The sequence below is a fragment of the Sciurus carolinensis genome, chromosome 15, assembly GCF_902686445.1.
Source record: "Sciurus carolinensis chromosome 15, mSciCar1.2, whole genome shotgun sequence".
In the NCBI taxonomy this organism is placed as follows: Eukaryota; Metazoa; Chordata; class Mammalia; order Rodentia; family Sciuridae; genus Sciurus; species Sciurus carolinensis.
Genome location: NC_062227.1, coordinates 79,008,836 through 79,032,877, shown reverse-complemented (window position 1 = coordinate 79,032,877; position 24,042 = coordinate 79,008,836). Strand labels below are relative to the sequence as shown.

The 24,042-nt window shown below is 39.3% G+C and overlaps 1 protein-coding gene across 1 annotated transcript in view; it reads right to left on the bottom strand.

Moving 5' to 3' along the window:
- Znf407 (zinc finger protein 407) overlaps window positions 1-24,042 on the bottom strand; it is a 430,584-nt gene that overhangs the window by 120,224 nt on the left and 286,318 nt on the right. Inside the window, 1 exon segment of the mRNA XM_047526899.1 lies at window positions 8,198-8,376. Coding sequence (XP_047382855.1) covers window positions 8,198-8,376 — 179 coding nt within the window.

Here is a 24,042-nt window from a genome sequence, read left to right as displayed (position 1 = left end):
GATACTACATATCTATTTCAGACAGGAACTACTAATGAATGTCAAAATTAGTGGGCAAACAGTTGAGGAGAAAAAGCCTATTTGTATGATTTACAAGTATCTCCCTCAGCTAAGCACTAAAATGGGAAGACAGACTGAAGCGCAGAGAGGAGGATCAGGAGACCTCACCTGATTACTCTGGGGCAGGTTACTGTCTGCAGTCACAGCATGCCCCTGACACAATGCATACCCCTTCTGGGGTCCTCTTGCAGAGCCTCAACCTAATCATGATAAATACTAGCTTACCCCAAGTTAAGGGGCATTCTATAAAATAACTCACCCATAGTCTTTAAAAGTATAAAGGTCCCGAAAGATTGCAAAACTGTCACATTCTGGAGAAGACCAGTAAGACATGACAACCAAAGGGAATGTTGGCCCCGGGTTGGATTCTGGAAAAGAAAAAGGGTGTGAGTAGAGGAACTGGTGAACTATGAATAAAGAATACAGAGTAAGAAATAGTACTCTACCAATGCTAACTTCTCTGGTTTTCAGAACTGTACTGTGGTTACATGATGTCAACTTCTGGGGGAGTTTGATGAAGGATTTAGGAGAATCTATTATTTTTGCAACTTTTCTGTAAGTTTAAGATTACTTTAAAAATATGAAAAGAAAAGAAAACTTTATAAGGATAATTTCACTTACTGAAAATAGAAATAAATGAAATTTCAAGAGTTATAACATATTACTTAATGTACTTAAAATTTCAAAGATAACTAAACAATATGTCTAAATTTTCCTCATAATTTGAAAACCTTGTGATGTTATTCTTCATTAAATGGCTTCAACTAAAACAACAATCTGGTACCCAGCATTAACAATAGGGCTTGTCAATACCTACTGTGTTTTGCTCATTTAAAAAGGCTTTTAAGTTGGGGTCAAAAGACATGTGTGAAGGTATATAAATTTTTAAAATAAAAAAAGTCATATCAAATTAAACAGTAGATGAAAGGGGTATAAAAAAGCAAGAACTACACCAATTACCTGACAAGATTACATTGCTCTACGATAACTTTTCAAAATAAACTTTTCCTTAAAATTTTGATAAATGAAATTGTCAGGGCGATAACATCACAATTTTGTTTCCTTTTTTACTTAAACTATTTTAACTTTCAGAAACTAGTTCATGAGTGCTACAAATGCTGGTCCTGTAAAGGTCCCATTTCACCTGTGGATGAGGCGACTGCAGGGCGATGTGCCTGTGTCACCTTGCAGCAGTGAGACCAGAAGAACTAAAGAGAGTTTCCTGAAGGCTTTGGATGACACAGATGAGAAGAGGATTTGGATTTGGCTTTAATTAAGTAACACTTTAAAACTTTTAAAAAAAATCTTGTAGTTATGGGATGAGTCTGAGTGACCCAGGGGCCTGAGACTCATTAAAATGATTAACTGAGTGGGTTTCCATGATTTTCAGCCAATTTCGCTAGGGGTTACGAACAGGAGCTGCATTTTAATTGTGTACTCTGACTTTATTTGAACCATACTTGCAAAGAGAAGCAAAACCCTGTTAGTCACTTTGCAGTTTAGAAAAGAAACAGCCTGGAGAGAGACTTGCTCAGAGTCACATGACCAGTGGTGATAAAGTCCACACCCATATCCAGCATACGTGCCTCCCTGTCTACCATCCACGTGGTTGGCTCTGGACTCGTCAGCTGGTTACGTCTGAGAAAATATTTATCCTGGAGTTTTAAAAGTTATATAATTTTACCTGCTAACACATGTAATTAATCAGTTCATGGGAAATTTAAAAAGTTCCAATTTTTAAGGCTTCCCTCATAAGGATTTCAATAATCTACTGATAGTGGTTTATATATTAGAATTCTTGAAAAAAGTCATGAATTTAATTCACAGACACTGGTTATGTATTGTTAGGCAACTTAACCACTTGAAGATCCATTTTTAAAATCATCAAATGGAGAATAACACCTCTGAAAGAGATTTGTTTTGAAGATTTAAGGGCCCAAGGGGAAGCATGGTGCTATGATCACCCTTCCTCTTTCTTTCTTATTAACTGGAAAGGTCAAATGTGATGGAGCGGAAAACATGGTACTTCAGCACTACTCCTAGCCACTTAAGAAGAAGCCACTCAGAACGGAGTGAGCATTCAGAACTCCAGAATAGTCAGGGTCCCTCTCTGCAAGGCTGCTGAGGGAAGGGGGCCAGAGGGTGGCTCAGAAAGACTGCAGCACTCATTTCTCTAACCTGATTACACAGGGTCAAGCAGGTAAAAGGTTTGTTCCACTTTTTAGTAAAGGAAAGTTGCAATGTATTCGAGCAGATTAAATGTAAGAAGACTTAAGGATGTATCATTAGAAAGTATTGAAAAAACTATTCTAGAACATTATTTAATAAATGAGGAACGCTTAATGTATTTACTAATAAACATCCACCAATGAGATTTTCCTAGATAAGAGCTGCATCTAGGTATCTAGGAAAGGTAGACTGATAAGAACACTGCTCTGCCATTAGTCACCCACCAACTTCAAGGATGGTTCATTCTAAATGTAGGGACCCCAACAGGCAGGAGAGGAAGACCAGTTGGTGAAATGACCACTCACCAGGCTGTGAGGGACAACGAGGACAATACCACAGCAGGAGACGCCACAGTGAGAGGTCCAAAGACTTAGCAGTAGTTAAGAAAAACAGTAAATTAGCCCAGGGATGCTGTCTTGGGTGACACTGGTTGGACTGTTAATTATTTTAGGAAGTCTTTTGTTAGGGGTAAAGAATCAGGAGACTGGAAAACACGGAATCCAGTCTGAAGGTTAAAAAGAGAGGGAGAGGCTGAAAATTATAGACCTGTATGTCTAACATCTATATTAGGAAATAAATGTGAGATGATACTTATGGATGAGCTTAATGATACATTTGGGGAAGTACAACTTAATAGGGGTGAGTCAGCATAGATTTACCAAAGGCAATCTTGTCAGAAAAAATTGTTCCTTTTTAGGTTGAAGTAATAATTGGTTCATGTAAGGGAGAACCAAAGAGAACCTGTCAGGCTTTCCAGAAATTTTTGGACCTTTTCATAAAATGAATTATTGTACAGGATGTCATGACATGTGTCAGCACACCCAGCTAACAAAGGAGATAAAGCAGCAGGGTTGGAAACAGAGGCCAAGAAGAATCTGGGAAAGACTGCATTCTACAGGACCTACAAAGGAGAACACCAGTGAAGAAGGCGACCTTTTACCATAGGAAACCTGAAAATACAGCCAGCTAAGAGGGAATGGTTAAGGCAAGAGGCTATAGCTATTTAACCTTAACTGTGACAGGTTAAGCAAATGGGTTCAGATGTAGAATATGAAATTCAACCTGCCTAAGTATAAACTTGAATAGAATTAAGGAATCAAGTATAGTTTAAATGGTACTGAATTAGTTATCATTAGGGAGAAAAAAAGGATATGGGGATTTGATAAGAGTCAAACTTCATGTTCTTGTTCTTCTAACTGGGTAAGAAGCAAATGCTATGGAATACAGATAAAACACATTAAGAGAGAATACAAAAACTGGTTATCTTAGAGAAGAATAGGAAAATCCCAATTTGTGAGGAAAGCATGACAGATTTATGTGCTATCACTCTGTATGGGTAATAATCAAATATGTTTTTCAATGAGTAAGTCTTAATATATACAAGAACCAATGAAAATGAAATTAATTTAAATGATACAAAAGTATGACAGTAGAAAAATAAAGGAAATTAAGAAAAATACCATGTCATCATTTAATGCTTAATTTCTCCTGCAGAAACACCACTTGATCATTACTGTTAGAAAAGTCATTTACTACATTTAAAGTCTCAGCTTCTCAGAAATATGAGATAACTAAATCGACCACGTAGTCTTGAGCAGTGATCACACTCTGGGAAAGGTCACATGACCCTGGGAGTTCTGGAGGGAACCTACCCATGAGCCAGGAGCAATACGTCAATGGCAAAAGGGTCTGAGCTGCAAAGGCAGAAGCACAAGTCTTTCACTTGGAAAAAACACTGATCCTCTCAGTCCAACCTCTGGTGACTTGGCAGGCTTCCCTGAGCCCCGCTTTGGCCTGCCCTGCTGTCACTGCCTTTCCATTCTGTGATACAACTACTGGGGAGAACTGTGAGTGAAGTCAGACTGAAGGCCACTGAGACGGCAAACACACACATATTCAATTCTCTTTCATGGTGTAGTGAATAAAAAGCTTATTCATGGATAAGAGAGGCAGCAGAAATATAGTTGCAAAAATGGCAGATATCAAATCAAGATAATTCTTGAGGTAAAATGATTACACACACACACAAAAACAGTAATATATAAGAAGAGAACTATGCCCTTCTTAATGTAATATCAGTTTTGTGGGGATTAATGTGAGGATAAGTACTCATCATATTAGATCTAGAGTGGACATAAATGAACCTTGTCAGAAAACTGGAGGGGGATGTTTTAAAAAAGTATACACAGATAAGTGCACAGCTCCTAGAAGTTTGATGAATTTTCTCAAACTGAACATAACTGTGTCCTGACAAAGGGATTAAGAAGCAGAATGTGACTAGTACCACTTGGCCTTATTCCAGTGATGATACCCACAAGTAAGAACTTACCCTGATGTTTAAGACCACAGATAAATTCTGACTATATTTCTATTAATATAAATGGAATTATACGAAATGGGTTCCTGGGATTCTGGCTTAGTTCATCCAGTGATGTGACTGGATATCTATGTTACACTGTTGCATCTAGTTACAGTTCATTCATTCTTACCAATTTAAGTATTCCACTATGTGAATGTACAATCTTTACATATTCTACTTAATGTACATTTGGGTAGCTTTGGATTTTGACTATGATGAATATATCAATAATTACATTAAGTATAAATAAGAAAAAGACAGTATTTCATGTAAAAGATTAACATTGTCCCAGCAGATAAAAACAAAATGCCAACTAGATACTGCTTATAGGGAAGCTGACTTGGTGTACTAGTAAGAAACAGTAGAATCATGACAAGAGGTATTGCACAGATATCAAGGGACATTTCCTAATTCTAAGGGTACACACACACACACACACACACACACACACACACACACATTTCTCGTGGTATGAGAGCACACATGTTTCTGAATGTATAAAACCTAAAATCTGAAGCATAGAGTTATCTAAAGATACCCAACCTCAACAAAGTGGCATGGCAGGGACCTGAATTGGTCTCCAGGAAACTCGAATTTTGTGGAATTTGCGTATAATATATCAACTCCATAATGCAGCTGCACACCAGTGTAGAGAACAGCACAAAAAACCTCTTTCTGCAGAAGTGCTCTCAAACAAAAATAAAATGCCTATTTTAATAGGTATATTTCCCAAATATGATCTCAATTAAAGTTTTAAACACCCAAGTCACTCTCTGCAGTCTTTGTTGTTGTCATGTTTTCCATCTCATGGACTTGTACATGTCTACCATACATGGAATGGCTTGGTAGACGAGAGTGACTCTGCTGTGCATGGTGATGCACATCTCTCATCCCAGTACTCAGCGGCTGAAGCAGGAGGATGCAAGTTCCAGGTCAGCTAGTGCAACTGAGCAAACTCTGTCTCAAAACAAAATAAAGAGGGCTGGGGGTGCAGCTCAGTGGTAGAGCACCTGTCTAGCCTTGCACATATGAGGCCCCAAGTTCAATCCACAATACTGAGAAAAGAAAAAAAGAAAAGAAAGTGATTTGAGGAGGTGGGGTACTTATGGAAGTTTTAAACCTAATCTTTAATTGCATGATATGCTTCACTGGGCTTTGGGTTACAAAATTCTCAGCCTGTTGATACTTTAGGTGCTAGAGAATGCAGCTAAGACTGTCCTCCAGGACTGGCCACCAACCACCCTCAGGCTTCCTGCCACTTGAGGACACTGAACACCAGCTCCCTCCAGGAGATGCTCAGCTGCCACCTGGTGCCACCAAAAAACACCTCAGGAACAGTGGTGGCAATTCCATTCCAATATTATCTTGAAATGCACCACAGATGATTAAGAATGCCAAGGTCAAAAACTTCATGTTTTTAAAGTTTTCTCTTAAGAAGTCATATTACCAGAGCAAAAATATAACTAAGAGCACGTTTGCCAGCACAGGGAGGTCAGACATCTCAACAGATCCACATGTTCCAGGAGCTCCTCTTGTGACGATGCTTAGGAATGACACTCCGTCTCAAAAAATGTCCCCACCAGAAGTACAAAGTTTAAAGAGAAAACCAGAACTAAGCACTCATTACCAAGGCATACACGGGGAAGTAGGAACTCACTTAAAACTTACTTTTCATAGCTAATGATTCCTCAAAGCACGTCACCAAGCAGCGCTCACCATCACCACAGCAGGGGTCCTGTGAGCACAGCAGTTTACCCTTCCTGTGCAAAACACAGAAGGGACACATGGCCACCTTCTGCCACCATCCTGCCTCTTACTTTGGCATTTGTTTATTTTAAAAGTCAGAGATACTTTATTTAAGACAACCTGTCAGTCATGTGTCCTTAGGGGAATGGAAGTGGGAGAAAGATGGCAGTCTTGCACGTGTGATGCAGGTGGAGCAGCCCTACCTGGAGGGGGTGCTGCCGAGAACCCAGGCACCACAGTTCACCTTGCCTGGGTATTCTGAAGTGCCCTCCTCAGGCTGTGCCTCCGGCATCTGTGCTGTCATGCTCACGTATTCACGTACTTACCAAGGACCCACAGTGCTGACGGCCGATATACTCCAACTTGATTTTATCTGTGTAAACTAAAGCTGAAAAAATATCTAGTTCAAAACCCAGTGACAACCTTGCCAAAAGGAAGGAGCAGAGACATCTCCTTTTGTTTTACAAAAACAGGGCTACATACAAGAGACTGTGAAATGAGACATACTACGATTATTTAAGTCAGTCGAGTTCAAGGTCACTTGAAAAATCTTAAGGAACACACCAGTAGCAAACGAATAATTGCATTCTAATCTATACATCACCAAAGGTATTAACAATAAGATTATTCCAACTTAAATTACTCGCCAAGTTCTATTTCCTTTAATGTAGGCATCATATCACAAACACTGTTGAAATATTTTGAAAACAATTTTGTATTTTTGCTGGGACTTGCCTGAACATTCACACGCAAGTATTCGGATCCTCACCCTCACCAGCCCTCCTGAGGACCCTGCTGACATTGTACCCCGCTAGCAAGAGGTGTCCAGTGTGCAAGGCTCCACAACATTGTCTTAAAATTCTCACAGTGGCCCTGATAAGTATTCCTCTCACAAAGACTTACACCTGACAAACCCGAGGCTCTATTGGGTCGGTCTGTCTGAGGTTGTGAAGCCAACATGGGAGAAGCAGAGGTCAGAAGGCTCCAACTGCACCCAGCTGTCTGCTTCCAACAGACCCACGAGCAGTGGCAGCACGGACAGGCAGTGCTGTTGGGCTCCATCTTGGGATACTGCTTTAAGCTGACGCCAGGGTCAAACACTGCTTCAAACAGGACCCCGTGCCCATGATCATCATTACACTGTTCACATAAGCACTCAAGATTAAAGGAACCTTGCTAATTAAACAAAAAGCTGGGTGACAGGAACAGATCAGCTTTACCCTGTGGGCGTGATGCCTTCTGCAGTATCTGATCTATAATCCAAGACAAGCCTGGCAGCCACTGCCATGACCAGCACACCCTCAAAACCTGGGTGACAGTCTGCCTCCACTTCTGGGAAGTGAGCAGCATTCTGTTACCCCATGAGATGCTTCCTCCTCAGTCACATTCTTCTCCTTTCCAGGTTTTCACTGGAAAACGAAGGTGTATAGGGATAGGTAATAATTCTAAATCACAAACATTTTTTGAAAAAAACTAAGTTTTACCAATTAGTTAAAATACAAAGCTTAAACAACTCTCATTTTAGCTCCACTATGTTTCAAATATTTGCAGTTATTTGCTTTGTTATCCTAGGATGATTATTTCGACAGATTTGTTTCTGTGATGAAATCCAGTGGAAAGGGGCTGTTTTCAGTCAAGTGGTATAATACCAGGTGTACTTTTGTACAGATCTCAAGGCAGACACCATCACACTCTACTTCATTAAAATAGATCACAGTAAAGTACAAACAGCACCGCAACTACTATGATCAACTAAGTGAAATCCTGTTAAATACAAAGTATTTTAATAGTTTCTGTCCTTACCAGCATGCAAATATGCGAGGTCAGGATTCTCAATATCAGGATGTTGTTCTTTCAAGTGGTTCCGGAATTCCACGGGGACATTTGTCCCATAATCACATTTGGGGCAGTTGTACATCTTGACTCCTTCATGTTTGCCAGTATGTAAAATGTGTTTACGAATATTTTCAGCACAGTTTGACCTATGGAGTAAGAAAGAAAAGTAAGTTAAATTACAAGTGAGAACAAAGAGTAAACTGAATTAGGGTCAAATCAATAACAGTATATCACAAACATGATGTAGTCTCTTTATATGATGTGTAATATTCTATGTGTTGCACCTATATAATAATTCATGTATAATAAATACATCAATCCTATGAAGCTGGTAGTTTTTAGAATCCTGATGCCAATTCCTAAGTTGGTCTTTTACTTTAGCAATCATTACTATGTTGACAGGAAAGATGAAATCATAGGTTATATTATTTTAATATCAAATTATTCTGGTGCCACTTGAGGGCAGTGAAGGTGTGTGCTCATCCCCAAGAACATGCTTCCTACCTCTTAGGAGGGGTATGGAAGAAAAGTACCATCATCACCAATGAGGTTTTGTCAAGCAAGGTGCTTCTGTATAAAGCTCCAAGGCAGTTGGAAGGGAGAAATGCTGCTGGACTAAGTATGGAACCACCACGTGACCCAGTTATCCTATTTCTTGGTATTTATCCAAAATAACTAACATCAGCATACTACAGTGATGCATGCATACTAAAGTTTATAGCAGCACAATCCACAAAAGCCAAGTTACAGAACCAGCTTAACTGCCCATCAATAGAGGGATAGATAAAGAAACTGCAGTATTTATACATAACGGAGTTCTACTCAGTCATAAAGAAGAAAGAAATTATGGTATTCACTGGTAAATGAACTGAACTGGAGAATGTTCGTTAAGTAAAATAAGTCAGAAGATCAGGGGTCAAATGTTGTCCCTCATATGGAGAAGTTAAAGGGGAAAAATGAATTTTTAAAAAGAGATCTTACAAAAACAGAAGGATCAATAGAGAAGAAGCCGGAGGGAAGAACTGGGGAATGAATGTGACTGAGTTATACTAGGCACATGTGTGAATATACCTCAACAAATCATCTTATATGTAACTATAATGCATCAATTATAAATAAATTAATAGAAGGAAGATCAACAGAATAGAAAAAGGGAATCAGGGGAGGAAAGAGAGTAGGGCTGGGGATTGAAGTGGAGAAAACTATATGCATTTGGGAATGTCAAAATTAACCCTACTATTACATATAATTCACTAAAAAGGTAAAAAAAAAGTTAACGCAGCTATGCTGCAATAGCTGCTTCTCTTTATTTTCCAAATATACTTTAATAATTTTCATACAAATAAGTATATTTTTAGGGTAAGAGGAAGAAGAGAAGAGGAAAAAGAACTGGAATGACTGATTTTCCCAGCTCTTTTCAGCTTGCTCTGCAAAATGTTCTAGCAAATTGGGTGTTAAAAGATCTCTTAGAACTTAAGACTAAATAGCTGAAAGACAATTGATATATGAATACACAGCTTTTTTTATTACTACTGATTACAAAACCTGCTTTGAATGTAAGTCCTCTACTACTAATTAACAGTCCCTGTAAGAAGAAAAAAACATTTATGTACCACAGTGGGCCACAAGCTGCCAGTCGCCTGGTGACTGTGAGGCACCACATGAACCTCTGAGGTCAAGACTGGAGAAGTCATTTTATGGAGACACCAGTAGGTATCAAAAGGATGAGCTGATTTGGAAAGGTTGCATCTACCAGGAGGTTAAAGTGGAGTCTGAACGTAGGTTTTCTGTTTCCAAGGCCAGCATGCTCTCAAGGGCCCCACAGTGACCTTCCTCACAGTGGCTGCACGGCCAAGATCCTGGCCCACCCTAAGGACAGCACGGGATCAGGAGCCTCGACAACATAGGTGCGTCCTGGAGTCACAGCTCTCAGTCGCGCTGACAGAAGTAACAAAGGACAACGCCTGGAGGTGAGATGACACAAAGGTCACCTTTGTGATAGTGAAAGGAAGAGCTGAATTCTCCAACGAGCCGGGTGAAGTGCCAAATGACATCTTTACCTCTGCAGTTCTCCAGCTTGTCCTCACAGCACTACAGACACCCCCTAAATTCATCATCGTTGCCTGACACTGGGGCGCAGGAACACCAAGGTACTACTGTACTGAATCACTACTATTTATCAGGACTGTAGAGTCTTTGGTGCCACCAATATTAATTCCTTATGTAAAATGCTAGGCATTATGTATCATCAAAGACAATCACTTTCAAATGAAGAAATCAAATTGCTGAAATAAACACATTTCAACATATGATGCATATCTAAATGGAGAACAGTTAAGTGATAGAAACATTCACTGGAGGAAGAAAGAAATGACTTTGAAAACCGAATACTTTGTTTTAAGATGGGTTTCTTGGACAAATAAAAGCCAACATTTTTTAGCACCTAAACAGCATGTGGAATCTGACCATCAAGAGAGTATTACTGAGGTAAGTAAGCTGTGTATAGAATTTAGGGGGTATCTATAATGTCCTGAAAACCAACTGATGAGAAGGGAGAAAAGGATTAAAATGAGTAAGAAGCTTTATTTAAAATTTAAAACACAAAATAAAATTAAAAAGAAGTGGTCTGGAACTTGAGATTTTAAAAGGTATTTAGGACCACTGTATCCATAAATATTTATGCATATACAGATGTGTGTATGTATATGTAAAATTGTATATTTTAGACATATGCATATACATAACAAATACATGCAGAAAAGAAGAAAAAGGATGCATTTTGGGGAAATGGAGCATAACTAATAATATGTATGGATTTCCTTTTTAGGATAATAAACATCTAAAATTGCTTCTGGTGATGGTTGCACAGCTCAGGGAGTATACTGAACCCCACAAAATTTTGCAATTTCAGGAGGTTAACTGAAAGATATGTGCACTGTCTCAAATTAGAACAAAGAACTCCTGTGCTTCCTGTGTGTCACCCTCCCTCCTGCCACCAGTACCAAAGGACCACATGTTCAGAGAGCAAAGGTTCCAGCATAGAGAAGAGGCTCCTGTCCCATCTGTCTCCACAAAGGGAGCGACAGCAATTGTTCGGTTCCGTTACTCGACTTTCAGTTTTTCCCAATGTGTAGTCAGCAGTAATGATCAGAAAACAGGTGTCCCCGCTTTCTGCAACCAGTGCTGCATGCAGCCCTACCAGCACCACAGAGCCCGCACACATGTAGAATGTGTCCTGTGAATCTTTCCCTCCTAAGCACCATGAAGCGGGTGACCTGGAGGACAGAGGGGTATAGCCAGGATGCTCTCTGTTCCTGATCTGGATGATGCTTCTGGGCCCAGCACTGCCCAGGAGAGAGACCCCTGTGACCCACCTTCCCCTGCCACCTGGAGCTCCTGTTACAAGCCAAGAGGCATAGTCCTATCCCCAGCTACATGTAACTTGATGATGACCTGTCAGGGAGGTGTGGTATACCTCTGTTAAGCTAATTTATGAGAAATATGTATTACAGAAACACACCAATAGTTCTGGGCATGCTTTAAGTAGAGGAGTGCTAGGGAAAACTGATGATACAGGCTGTCTGAAAGGAACTAGGAAGAGAGCTCCTGGAGAAAGCTCTCGAATGAAAGAGAATGTGAAGCAGGAGAGACCCAGGCAGTTGCCCTGGGGATTTGGAATGGGTCCTCCAATCCTATTTCCTAACCCATGACAGGATGCCCCCCACCCCACTCTACCACTCCTACCAGCAGACAGCTGTGGTTCAGGGAAGACTCTAGGATATAGTCAGATGGCCTGGGGTCCATTTTCAGTAAGTGAATTCCAGCCCTGCCATGTAAGGGCTCTGCCATCTGCAGTGATTGCTTCAGTCCTCCGAGACTCACCTTCCTTAACTATAAACTAAGGTTAACAGTTTTAAACTATCAAAATACTAAAAGTAGTCTATAAATGAAGATTTCGCACAGGAATTCAGAAAGCTGTTCATGGCCTCCACATCACCCCCTTTCTCCACCCCACAGTCTTAAAGGCTAGTGTGAAGCAATGAGGGGAAAGGCAGGCAGCTCCCACTGCCTGGACTGGCAGAAAGCAGAAGGTGGGTATCAACACAGAGATAAGCTTGTTAACTTGAACAGCTTGTCAAAATGCTGAGCTCTGCCCCTGCCCTTTCTGGACTCCACTCTACTTTACAGACCCAGGATGGCCTCCAGCTGAGGAAAAAGCAGCTGAGGAACACCCAGCAGGCTGAATGCTCTTGCCACTCTGACTGGTGAGCACAGACAGTGGGGAAAGAAGGATGCCTCAGCAGAGGCTTCAGCTTCCCTCCCTAGCTAAGGGATCCTTACAGGACTTGCTAGGGCCAGAACCTGCAGGCCCCATTTTTATATAAACAGCATCCAAAGTTAAGAGAGAATTTCAAATTAAATTTTGGAATATGACCTGTTGGAAATCTTGAGACAACTTGCACATGAATACTGAAAGCACAGGGTGATCAATTAGCAAAATGATCTAGGATGGGGAGCTATTAATTTGAGGGCTTCTGAAAATAAGACATGATAAAGGGAATTAAAAAAAAATTAAATTCTGTTCCAAGGTGATATATGTGAAAACAATAAAGGAAACACGATAGTGCTTCCAGAACTCTGTAAAACAATTAGTCAGTATTACACACGAACTCTCGGTTTTAACACAAAGGCCTAAGTTTGTTACTGAACCTAAAAAGGAAGCTTTAAAAAAATTCTACTGATTATTTTTTCCTCTTCTGGTTTTTATTTTGGCTTTTTATTCTTTCAGCTTTTGTTTTGGATATTAAAAACCAACACCACTGAAGTTGTCGAACAAACATACACTGGCATGTTTTAAACATCAGAGAGTAAAATAAGGGATATGGCAGAAATCTCCCTGTCACCACTGTCCCCATTCTCCTTCAGACCACCCACCCACGAATCTGATAGGCACGATTCATAACATCTCATCAACCTTTGGGGAGCATCATCAAAAACTACATTTTCAGGCCACAAGTATAATGTGGATAATTTTTTCCTCATTCCTCTTATAATAGTTTGTGGGTATAATAAAAGCCAGCACCTGGTTTTTCAAATCTACCAATACAGCATGGGGGTCCTCCCCTCCAAAAGTGAGGGGCATAGATTCCCTCCCCACCTCACTCCCACCATAGCCGACTCTGCTCTTAACAGTGCATGAATTTCAGCATGGATGCAGACAGATCTCACATCACTGATCCTCCACTGATGGACACTGAGGTGGTTCCTGACCCTTTACTGGCATATGGAAGTTTGCAACAAGTGATTTTGGAGAACACTTTCCAGGCCTCAGGACACCAAGAGGATCTCATGATGCTAACACGGAATGGCTTCAAATGTCAATGGGCACACGCTTTTGCAACGTTGATAGATTCTGCCAAAATGCCCTCCTGAGGAGTAATCCACAGTCCACACTGGTACTACTTATGTTCTAGAGAGCCCGTTTCGGCACAACTTTTGCCAATGAAGAATGTCATGAAACATTTGAATTTTTGTCAATGTGGTAAAAAATATCTCCCTGGAGTTTAAATTTTTAAGTTTTAATCTGCATTTCTTTTATAATGAAGTATCTTTTCAAATATCAAGAATTCATACATTCTCTGTGTGCTCATTCATATTTTTGTTTTTTTCTACAGAGTTATCAGTCATTCTCTTATGGATTAAGGAGATCAGCTCTTTGCCTATGATAGAAGTTGCAAAGATTTTTTCCTTAGTTTCATGTTTTATTTGGACTTTGTTAATGGTATCTTGTGAAAAGAAGGTTTTTTATTTTGTTCATCTTTTATGACTTACTTCCTTGGAGACTAAGAAAGATCGTCCCACATTTGGTTCTAGAAGCTGTATACAGGTGCATTATGTCACGTTAAATGCTACAGTGGTTTCCAAATTGACCAACAGTATAGTATGTTAAGTGTGGGTTCAGACTGCTACCCAGTTCTATTAACACCATTTATTAAAGTCCACTTTGCCCCAACAACTTGAATTCTCATCTTATGTATATTCTGAATAACTTCAAGCTACATCTGGACTTTCTATTCTCTTCTGCTGGTCTGTCAATTCACCCACTAATCTACTACCATTACTGGGTTACAAGGGGGTCATGTCTGGTCCAGTTCATCATCAACATTGCTCCTTTTTCTTCCAGATCACAACTGCCCAACTGAAGCCATCAGGGTGGTACTTACAGGATTGTGGTCATTGGTTTGTGTGGCAAAAATCTGTACTTAACACAGCACTTTGGGAGAGGGGGCCAATAAACTAGCATCACTACGATACAATCAGGTAACTAACTGATGTATTTATTAATATGCATTAATAACATTATCTTATTGATAAAGAAATGAAAAGGCAGAGAGATAAAGTGGCACAGACATCACAAGATAAGTTCCTAGGTGAGTCCTGGCACACAGATGCCATGAGTAAATATGAATTCCCACCACCCCAATTCCCTTCCTTCCTTTCTTGCGTGCCTCCTCCCTCTCCCTCTTTTGTAAGTTTAACAACTGTCTTGGCATCCCAGGCAGGGTCTGGGAGGGTATTATGCCAGTCCTGAAATCAGCATCTGCCCAAGAGCTTTCTCCTGTTAAGTAACCCATCATTTCCATTTTGTTCAGTCTCCTTCCATTCCGTTGTTCTACCTTTCCTATGCTCCCCCAAAGGAAAGAATTCCTATCTCCTAGGTGGTTTTTTTGCGGGGGAGGACCACCTTGAGAGCATCTAGTGATATCTCAACATCTCTGAATGGTGTAGCATCTACTACTCCAGTGTGATTTACAAAGTCTTAAAGATTCTTAAATGCAATAGCAGGAGTATAACTGAAGTTGTGGCTGGAAGAACTAAAAATAGAATTGAGTAAAAAGGCTAATTGTTTTGGGGGGTGTGCACTCAACCCTTTTCTATAATACACAGAAAAGGCTAGTTCTAAAAAACAACACAAACCCCATGAATTTTATGAGATAGGTAAAAAAACAATGGATATGGAGAATCTGATAAACAGGTTGTCATGGTGGCACAGGCATGTAATTCCAGTGACTAAGGGGGTCGAGGCAGGAGGATCTCAAGTTGAAAGCAAGCCTGGATAACTTAGCAAGACCCTGGCTCAAAATAAAATACAAAATAGGCTGGGAAGTTAGCTCAGTAGTAGAGTGCCCCTAGGTTCAATTCCAGCACTAAAAAAACTTAGAACGATGTGTGACTAAGCATATAGCTAAAGGTAAACAAAAAAAGATTTTTTTTAAGTGAACCACTGCATTTTTGAAAATTATTATACCTATAAAATTATTATTATTAAGTAAGAGGTGGAATTAAGAAAGAGAGTGGCAACTAATTTCAGGGGGTTAAATATGAAAGTCAATGAATGGCACTGCAGTAGTGAGTTAGATTTTTCTCTGATATACTGAAAAGCGTCACATTAAATTCCAGACAGATATGACATAACTGCTCAAAAAATTACAAAAGCAGTCAGGCATGGTGGCACATTCATGATCCCAACAACTTGGGAGGCTGAAGCAGGAGTATCCCAAGATCAAAGCCAGCCTCAGCAATTTGATGAGGCCCTGTCTCAAAATAAAAATTGAAAAGGGCTGGAGATGCAGCTCAATGATTAAGCACTACTGGGTTCAATTCCTGGTACTAAAAAATACACACACACTTAACTAAAAGAGAGGTAAATGAATGTAGGTCACATGCACTTAAGTACAGTAGAAACCTAAACATAATATGCTTCCAAATACAAAATTAATCTAAATTATTCTAAAGAAAGTATTCAAAAAATGTGGGGTGGGATGGAGTGCAGGGAGAGTCAGCTTGAATCTATGAAATATAAGGAGGCAAATATCTATACAATATTCAAGTTTGTTAATTTGAATATATATATATATATTTAAAATCAACTACTATTTTATTTTTGTTTTCTTTTTTTTTTTTTTATTTACTTATTTTTTTTACGTTTACATAGGGTAATGATGTTTATTATATTTTTCCCCTCCCCCCCACCCCTCCCACCCCTCCCACCCCTCCCACCCCTCTTTTCCCTCTACACAGTCCTTCTTTCCTTCATTCTTACTGCTCTCCTTAGCCTAACTCTAAACCTAACCCTAAACCTAATGCTAGCCCCTCCCACCCCCCATTATATGTCCTCATCCGCTTATCAGCGAGATCATTTGTCCTTTAGTTTTTTGAGATTGGCTTATCTCACTTAGCATGATATTCTCCAATTTCGACCATTTGCCTACAAATGCCATAATTTTATCATTCTTCATTGCGGAGTAATATTCCATTGTATAAATATGCCACAGTTTCTTTATCCATTCATCAACTGAAGGGCATCTAGGTTGGTTCCACAATCTGGCTATGGTGAATTGAGCAGCAATGAACATTGATGTGGCTGTATCTCTGTAGTATGCTGATTTTAAGTCCTTTGGGTATAGGCCAAGGAGTCAAAACTCAACTCAAAATGGATCAAGGACCTCGGAATCAGACCAGAGACCCTGCATCTTATAGAAGAAAAAGTAGGTCCAAATCTTCAACTTGTTGGCTCAGGATCAGATTTCCTTAACAGGACTCCCATAGCACAAGAAATAAAAGCAAGAATAAACAACTGGGATAGATTCAAACTAAAAAGCTTTCTCTCAGCAAAGGAAACTATCAGAAATGTGAAGAGAGAGCCTACAGAGTGGGAGAATATCTTTGCCAACCATACCTCAGATAGAGCGCTAATTTCCAGAATCTATAAAGAACTCAAAAAACTCTACACGAAGAATACAAATAATCCAATCAACAAATGGGCTAAGGAAATGAACAGACACTTCACAGAAGAAGATGTACAAGTAATCACCAGATATATGAAAAAATGTTCAACAACCCTAGTAATAAGGGAAATGCAAATCAAAACCACCCTAAGATTTCATCTCACCCCAATTAGAATGGCGATTATCAAGAATACAAGCAACAATAGGTGTTGGCGAGGATGTGGTGAAAAAGGAACACTCATACATTGCTGGTGGGGTTGCAAATTAGTGCAACCACTCTGGAAAGCAGTGTGGAGATTCCTCAGAAAGCTTGGAATGGAAACAACTACTATTTTAAAATACACTACATTGGAAATACTGGTTTTCCAACTTATATTTGTCAAATGATGCTTCGAACTACTTTTCCCCTCCCCCACCCCTCCCACCCCTCCCACCCCTCCCACCCCTCTTTTCCCTCTACACAGTCCTTCTTTCCTTCATTCTTACTGCTCTCCTTAGCCTAACTCTAAACCTAACCCTAAACCTAATGCTAGCCCCTCCACCCCCCATTATATGTCCTCATCCGCTTATCAGCGAGATCATTTGTCCTTTAGTTTTTTGAGATTGGCTTATCTCACTTAGCATGATATTCTCCAATTTCGACCATTTGCCTACAAATGCCATAATTTTATCATTCTTCATTGCGGAGTAATATTCCATTGTATAAATATGCCACAGTTTCTTTATCCATTCATCAACTGAAGGGCATCTAGGTTGGTTCCACAATCTGGCTATGGTGAATTGAGCAGCAATGAACATTGATGTGGCTGTATCTCTGTAGTATGCTGATTTTAAGTCCTTTGGGTATAGGCCAAGGAGTCAAAACTCAACTCAAAATGGATCAAGGACCTCGGAATCAGACCAGAGACCCTGCATCTTATAGAAGAAAAAGTAGGTCCAAATCTTCAACTTGTTGGCTCAGGATCAGATTTCCTTAACAGGACTCCCATAGCACAAGAAATAAAAGCAAGAATAAACAACTGGGATAGATTCAAACTAAAAAGCTTTCTCTCAGCAAAGGAAACTATCAGAAATGTGAAGAGAGAGCCTACAGAGTGGGAGAATATCTTTGCCAACCATACCTCAGATAGAGCGCTAATTTCCAGAATCTATAAAGAACTCAAAAAACTCTACACGAAGAATACAAATAATCCAATCAACAAATGGGCTAAGGAAATGAACAGACACTTCACAGAAGAAGATGTACAAGTAATCACCAGATATATGAAAAAATGTTCAACAACCCTAGTAATAAGGGAAATGCAAATCAAAACCACCCTAAGATTTCATCTCACCCCAATTAGAATGGCGATTATCAAGAATACAAGCAACAATAGGTGTTGGCGAGGATGTGGTGAAAAAGGAACACTCATACATTGCTGGTGGGGTTGCAAATTAGTGCAACCACTCTGGAAAGCAGTGTGGAGATTCCTCAGAAAGCTTGGAATGGAAACAACTACTATTTTAAAATAATACACTACATTGGAAATACTGGTTTTCCAACTTATATTTGTCAAATGATGCTTCGAACTACTTATATACATGAGGGTTACTGTTGGGATCTTCTAAGAGTTTTCTACAACATATTACCATCAACTCAGTTTGAGATCCAGCTATTCTGGATCCAAAAATGATGCTGTCACTGGAAATTCTATCTGCAGCCACACATGTCCAATCCCATTACCTGACGACAGTTGTCTTTTCCTCTCGTCCTCCAGGAGTACGTAAAAACTCCTCATAATGACCAATTACTCTACAATGTATTCTACTGTTTGTAAAGTTAATTTAGAGTAAAATTCAGCATTAGTATATAGGTTATGTCCCTCTTCCTGAAACATAAATTAAGGGGTAAAACTGCCTTTTATTCAGATATATGCTATATACAAAGTATAATGAAGGCTGAAATCACAAAGTCAATATCGACCAATATTATAAAATTATGCAAGTTAAAAAAAATTTTAAGTATAGCAAAACGTACTATAAAGATCTACAGAGAGTCCTATAAAACTCTTCACCAATGAATTCTATTTCTGATGATGTCAAGACATGTTAAGAGGAACTAACTTAACTGTAAATACCAAAGTTGGGAAGATGCATATTCAGGAATGTTAAGGCAACACTGCACATTGGATTTTCCTTCTAGAAACTCACAGCGTGAACTGAAGTAAAAATTCTGGGACTCCTATTAAAGAAATACACTTTTATTTAGCACACTGTTGTGCTGTTGCTGTTCTCAATGGGAACAGTAGGCATACCTGGTGTAGCTGTCATGAGGACGAAGGTCAACGACATTAAACGTGTTTGGATAATATGGTGGGTATGTTTTTTCCTTTTCTTTTTTAAAAAAATTACTACTACTATCAGTCTTTCTATTAAGTGCAGAACAGTACAGTTCGAGTGTCTGAATCATTATCAGCAATATTCCTGCTATATGTAAAAAGCAGTTTCAACTCATTTGAATAAAACAGAGTGCCCTGATATTACACTGTGCACAGGAGTACATATGACAGAGCAGATTTGCTACGTTAATTGAGAAGATATACAACTTTCTTTTCTGCCTGTTCAGTACTTTGTGAACTCATATCTATGAAAAGAATTACTCTATAGTTAAACTGAGGCAATGGAAACAAGTATATAAAACTATAAGGTAAGTCTATATTATAAAAAACTCAGTAAAAAGGAGGTTCTTCATTCTTTGTAATATTAATCCAAAATGATAAGAAATAACTCAAGGAAAATCTTTACATAAATCAAAATGAAAATCTTACCATATTTTTAAAATCAGTTCTATTTACATATATACATTTCCTGGGCAAAAAATAAAAATAAAAAGACTAAGACTGGAAGAGTTTCACATAAAGTTCCAATCACTGCAGGGTTGTAAGAGTGTGATCCTATACATAAGCTCAGGATTGTTTCACAAAACATGTGAGACAGACTATGATAGATATTCCTTTACCAACTTATGTTCTTGCTAAGGACCCATAAGGAAAGAATATGATAATTTTAGACTACTGAATATTTGTGTATTTACATTTAAAATTGGCTAAAATCTACAAGAACACAGAACTTCAGACTCTTTTATCTAAAAGGAACATACTGTTGACAATATTCAGCAAATGAACACATGTCACCTGCAGTGATGAACCACGTATGTGAGCAGAACAGAACAGAATGAAGGGTCTCAAGTGTAGGGGTAAAGACCTACTTTCCATTATGAGATGGAGGATCATATGATAGGTGGTAAGTCCACTGCTTGACTACAACAAAAGGCTGTCATACACCTTACCAAAGTAAATGCCATTTTGATTGTAAATGTTTAACATAGGGAAACCAAATTATAAAAAAGATAGCAGAAAACATTTGTTTTCTTGGTTAGAACTTTCCTAAAGAAAATTCAAAACTCAAAAGCTATCAAAATATGTAGGAAACTATTCCTCATAGAAAAAGAAACTGCTTTATAGTATAATGTATCATAAAACAGCAACAAAAGGCAGAAACTATGCAACATATATAAAAATATGATTAGTAAAGTCTGCAAAATAAAAACCTCAGACACTGGATAAAGAATATAAACACGCGATTCATAAAAGTAGATAATGCACAGGTTTACCTAAGCATTATGATGATCAATGTCATTTTAGCAATCAGGGAATACAAATTAAAACTAGGTATAGATGGGCCACATAAAGAAGACTTTCACTAATACTGGGAGGGAAACTGAATACCATTGGTAATTATCATGAGGAAGTAGAAGGCATTTCCTGAACTACAAAGGTTTACTGGTGTTCTCAGCAAGAGATCTGGAAGGCCAAGTCACAGGACCACAGCTCTGAACACATTAACGCAAGGGCTGGCTCTTTCTAGTCATACGGCTTATAAGTCCCACTTTCCAACAGCCAGTGACTTCCCTAGATTCCAGTGTCTGGTGCTGCAAGATCCCTGTGCGTGTGTCCTGAGTACAGAGGGTTATGGACATGGGCTGATGGGAGGAATGATGGTTTTTGTACTGGTCTCTGAATTTCTCCCAGGCGAAGTTATTGAAGAAGGCTTGATGCGTGTACTATCTCATCACCCATGCTTACCTGTACAAAAACTATTAAACAGAATAAGGTAGACCTTCTATACCAACATGGAAAGGCTTTTAAGGCATCCTAGTAAGTAAAACAGCAAAAGCAAAAGCCAAAAAAAAAAAAAAAACAAGTGCCTGATAAATGTATAGATGGACTCCTGCAGCTCCCGACACTGGAGGGCCTATGACTGCTTTGCCCTCTGCACCATGTGCAGTGCTAACTAGTTCCTGGAGATCCCACTTGGTATGGGCTGAGGGCACACCTACCCACCAACGTGCCACTGCATCTGACATGCTTATCCATCTTTTGTCACCACTCCTGTTTCCTACAATCACTTCCACTTAAATTATTGCTCTATTCAAATCTCTGCTCCTGGCATCTACAGCCAAGAGGAGGAAGACTACTTTAAATCTAACAACCTCCTTCCAGCTTCCACTCTACTGAAGAACAATGGGAACAACAAGGAGGAAAGGGCAGGAAGTGACGCTGAACTTGCTGTGTTAGAATCCCAAATTATTTCTTTAGAATTTAAATTCCAGAACAGTCCCAACTCATGTGTGGAGATTTAAACATGAGGTCTAAGCTGGACTGTTCCCCAATTCACTTGGAAGGGAAAGAGACTGCAAAGAAGTGCAAACCTCTCAGATTCTTTCATGTTAACCCAAAGGGAAAAAAATACACTTCATTCACACCTTCTCATGTACTGATACACTGCCAGCATAAAGGAGAACAAACTGCAAGTGCTGGGAGCAAAGGGCAGCCCTGGTTTTCGTCTGACTTAAGTCAACAAGCTAGATGCTCATCCAAATAAAATTTACTAAGTTTAAGCAATTACGAGATGCTTTGCAATGTGTGCTGATGAGAAACTACTACTGCAAGACCGCTTAGGAAAAAGCATGGAACAGAGTGTAATGGTTCCCTATCTTTCAAGGACACAGGCTCCAGATAGGGTTTTGGCGAAAGGTTTCCATGGTCAAAGTTTGCCTTATGTGCGCATCTTGAGTCTAAAAAGGCAGAAAGGGACACAACATAGAGAGCATTCACCAAACTGACCTGATTTCAAAGATTTTTTTCCAAGGTTGAGCAAACACTCTGCCTTGAAGCTTGGAATCTGTGAAGATCAGAATGCCCAATCAGTCCTGCTGCCCTCTCTCCCTTCCACGAAGCTGCCTGCATGGCAATAACTCCTGGTAGAAATTCTTTTCAACAACTACTTTCTTCATACTCTTTGAAATAAACAGAGTCCTGCCTCTTGATGTCCATACCTCACAGGATAGGTTTATTCCAATTCTGCAAACTGGCTATGCTTAGCAACTGAGGACAGGCAGATGGATGGGAAAATGATCTTAACAAAAATAATGTAAGAAAATGTAGCCTAACCATCATCCTGCATCTAAGCAATCACTGAACAGACATTACTAAGAGAGTTTAGGTAGGGCAAAATGGTGCACAGAGACAAGTTCTTAAAAAAGAACATGAACTTTTACAACTTTGGCTTCAAATAAATCACCTAGAAAAAAAATGAATTTTCCAGATCAAGTAATTTAACATATATGTGTGAGTGTGAATGAATAATCATTTACTGTAACTCTTCTAGTTGAAAAACTTTCAAATTTCAAATTTAAGGGGATATAGTTTTTAGTGCATTTGAGTATGTGGTCTCAAATTATTTCTGATAGTCTAGGTCAAAGCTTGATTTTACTTGGGACAATCTGAAGCAAAGAAAGAAAGAAAAAGTCTAGGTGTAACACAACGACTTTGGCCTTCATGCACAGGAACATACTTTGGTGGGAAGCCCGGTGGCATGATCACATAAATCGTCACACTCATAGACTCACACAGGCTGTTAGAGGCAGGGCAGGGGCTGCCATAAAAATTTAAATACTACTTAAGTGACTGAGAGAAGACCCATCCTTCACACCTGGGATACGGGAGGAACTGGCAGGAATCCACCAATGGAGTGTTAGAGCAAGAAGACAACAGACACAAAACAAAGTTAGAGCTCTTTAAGTTAAACTTGAACAATGCTAAACTTAAAATGCATACTTTGTTGATGTTGTTGAGTTCTCCAAGAGTACAAACTACTTTTTTATTTATAAAGTCATATGATCACCTTTGAAGGAAAAAACAGTCACTGATGATGAGGACCACTGAATTTACCTAATAATCTATGTCCATTTTTACAAAACTGCTTCATGTAATCCATTTAAAAATAATGACTGGTTCATTTCAGTCCCTGCACACAATGCTTCCTTTTGTCCCTTGTACGTCTCTCAAATGTCTTATTTTAAAGGAATATATAGTACTCCCGGAAGACATTTTCCCATTTCTATTCTCTTCGACTCCTGCGAGCCCTTGTTCTGTGTGATAAGGCAATCTCCTCCGGGATCTGAGCTGTGTAGTTTCGCACCACGAGTGACAAGGACTCGACTTGAATAACTGCTGTGCGCAGGTTGTAATTATGTCAGCCAGAGTGTTGAACAAGGGGCCTGATTAATGTGCGCCCCGGCCCAGGCGCAGTCCCTATCAAAACCTCCGCACAGGCCAGCAGTGGGGATGGGTTAAAGCAGAAAGACAAAACACGCTGCAGGGTCCGTGATAGATGAATTGCTCCAACAGTCTTCAGGCAGATGTTCCAGGACAGTATAATATACAATTACTCTGCCTTATCACCTTCCCAGGGACAATAAAGCTTCCTCCTTCTATAGCTCATGTGAGTGAAGGCAAAATTAGTTTTACTTTTACAACACTGACTCACTTATCATGTTGCCTTGATTGTGCTTTTACAGCTAAAGAAAACATATATTCCATTTTTAAACTTAAAAAAAAAATCCTTAAAAATAAAACTGAAACCTTGTTTTGAGTCTCCTTTACATCAGAGATAGTGTTTTAAAAGATCATTTTGTTAAAA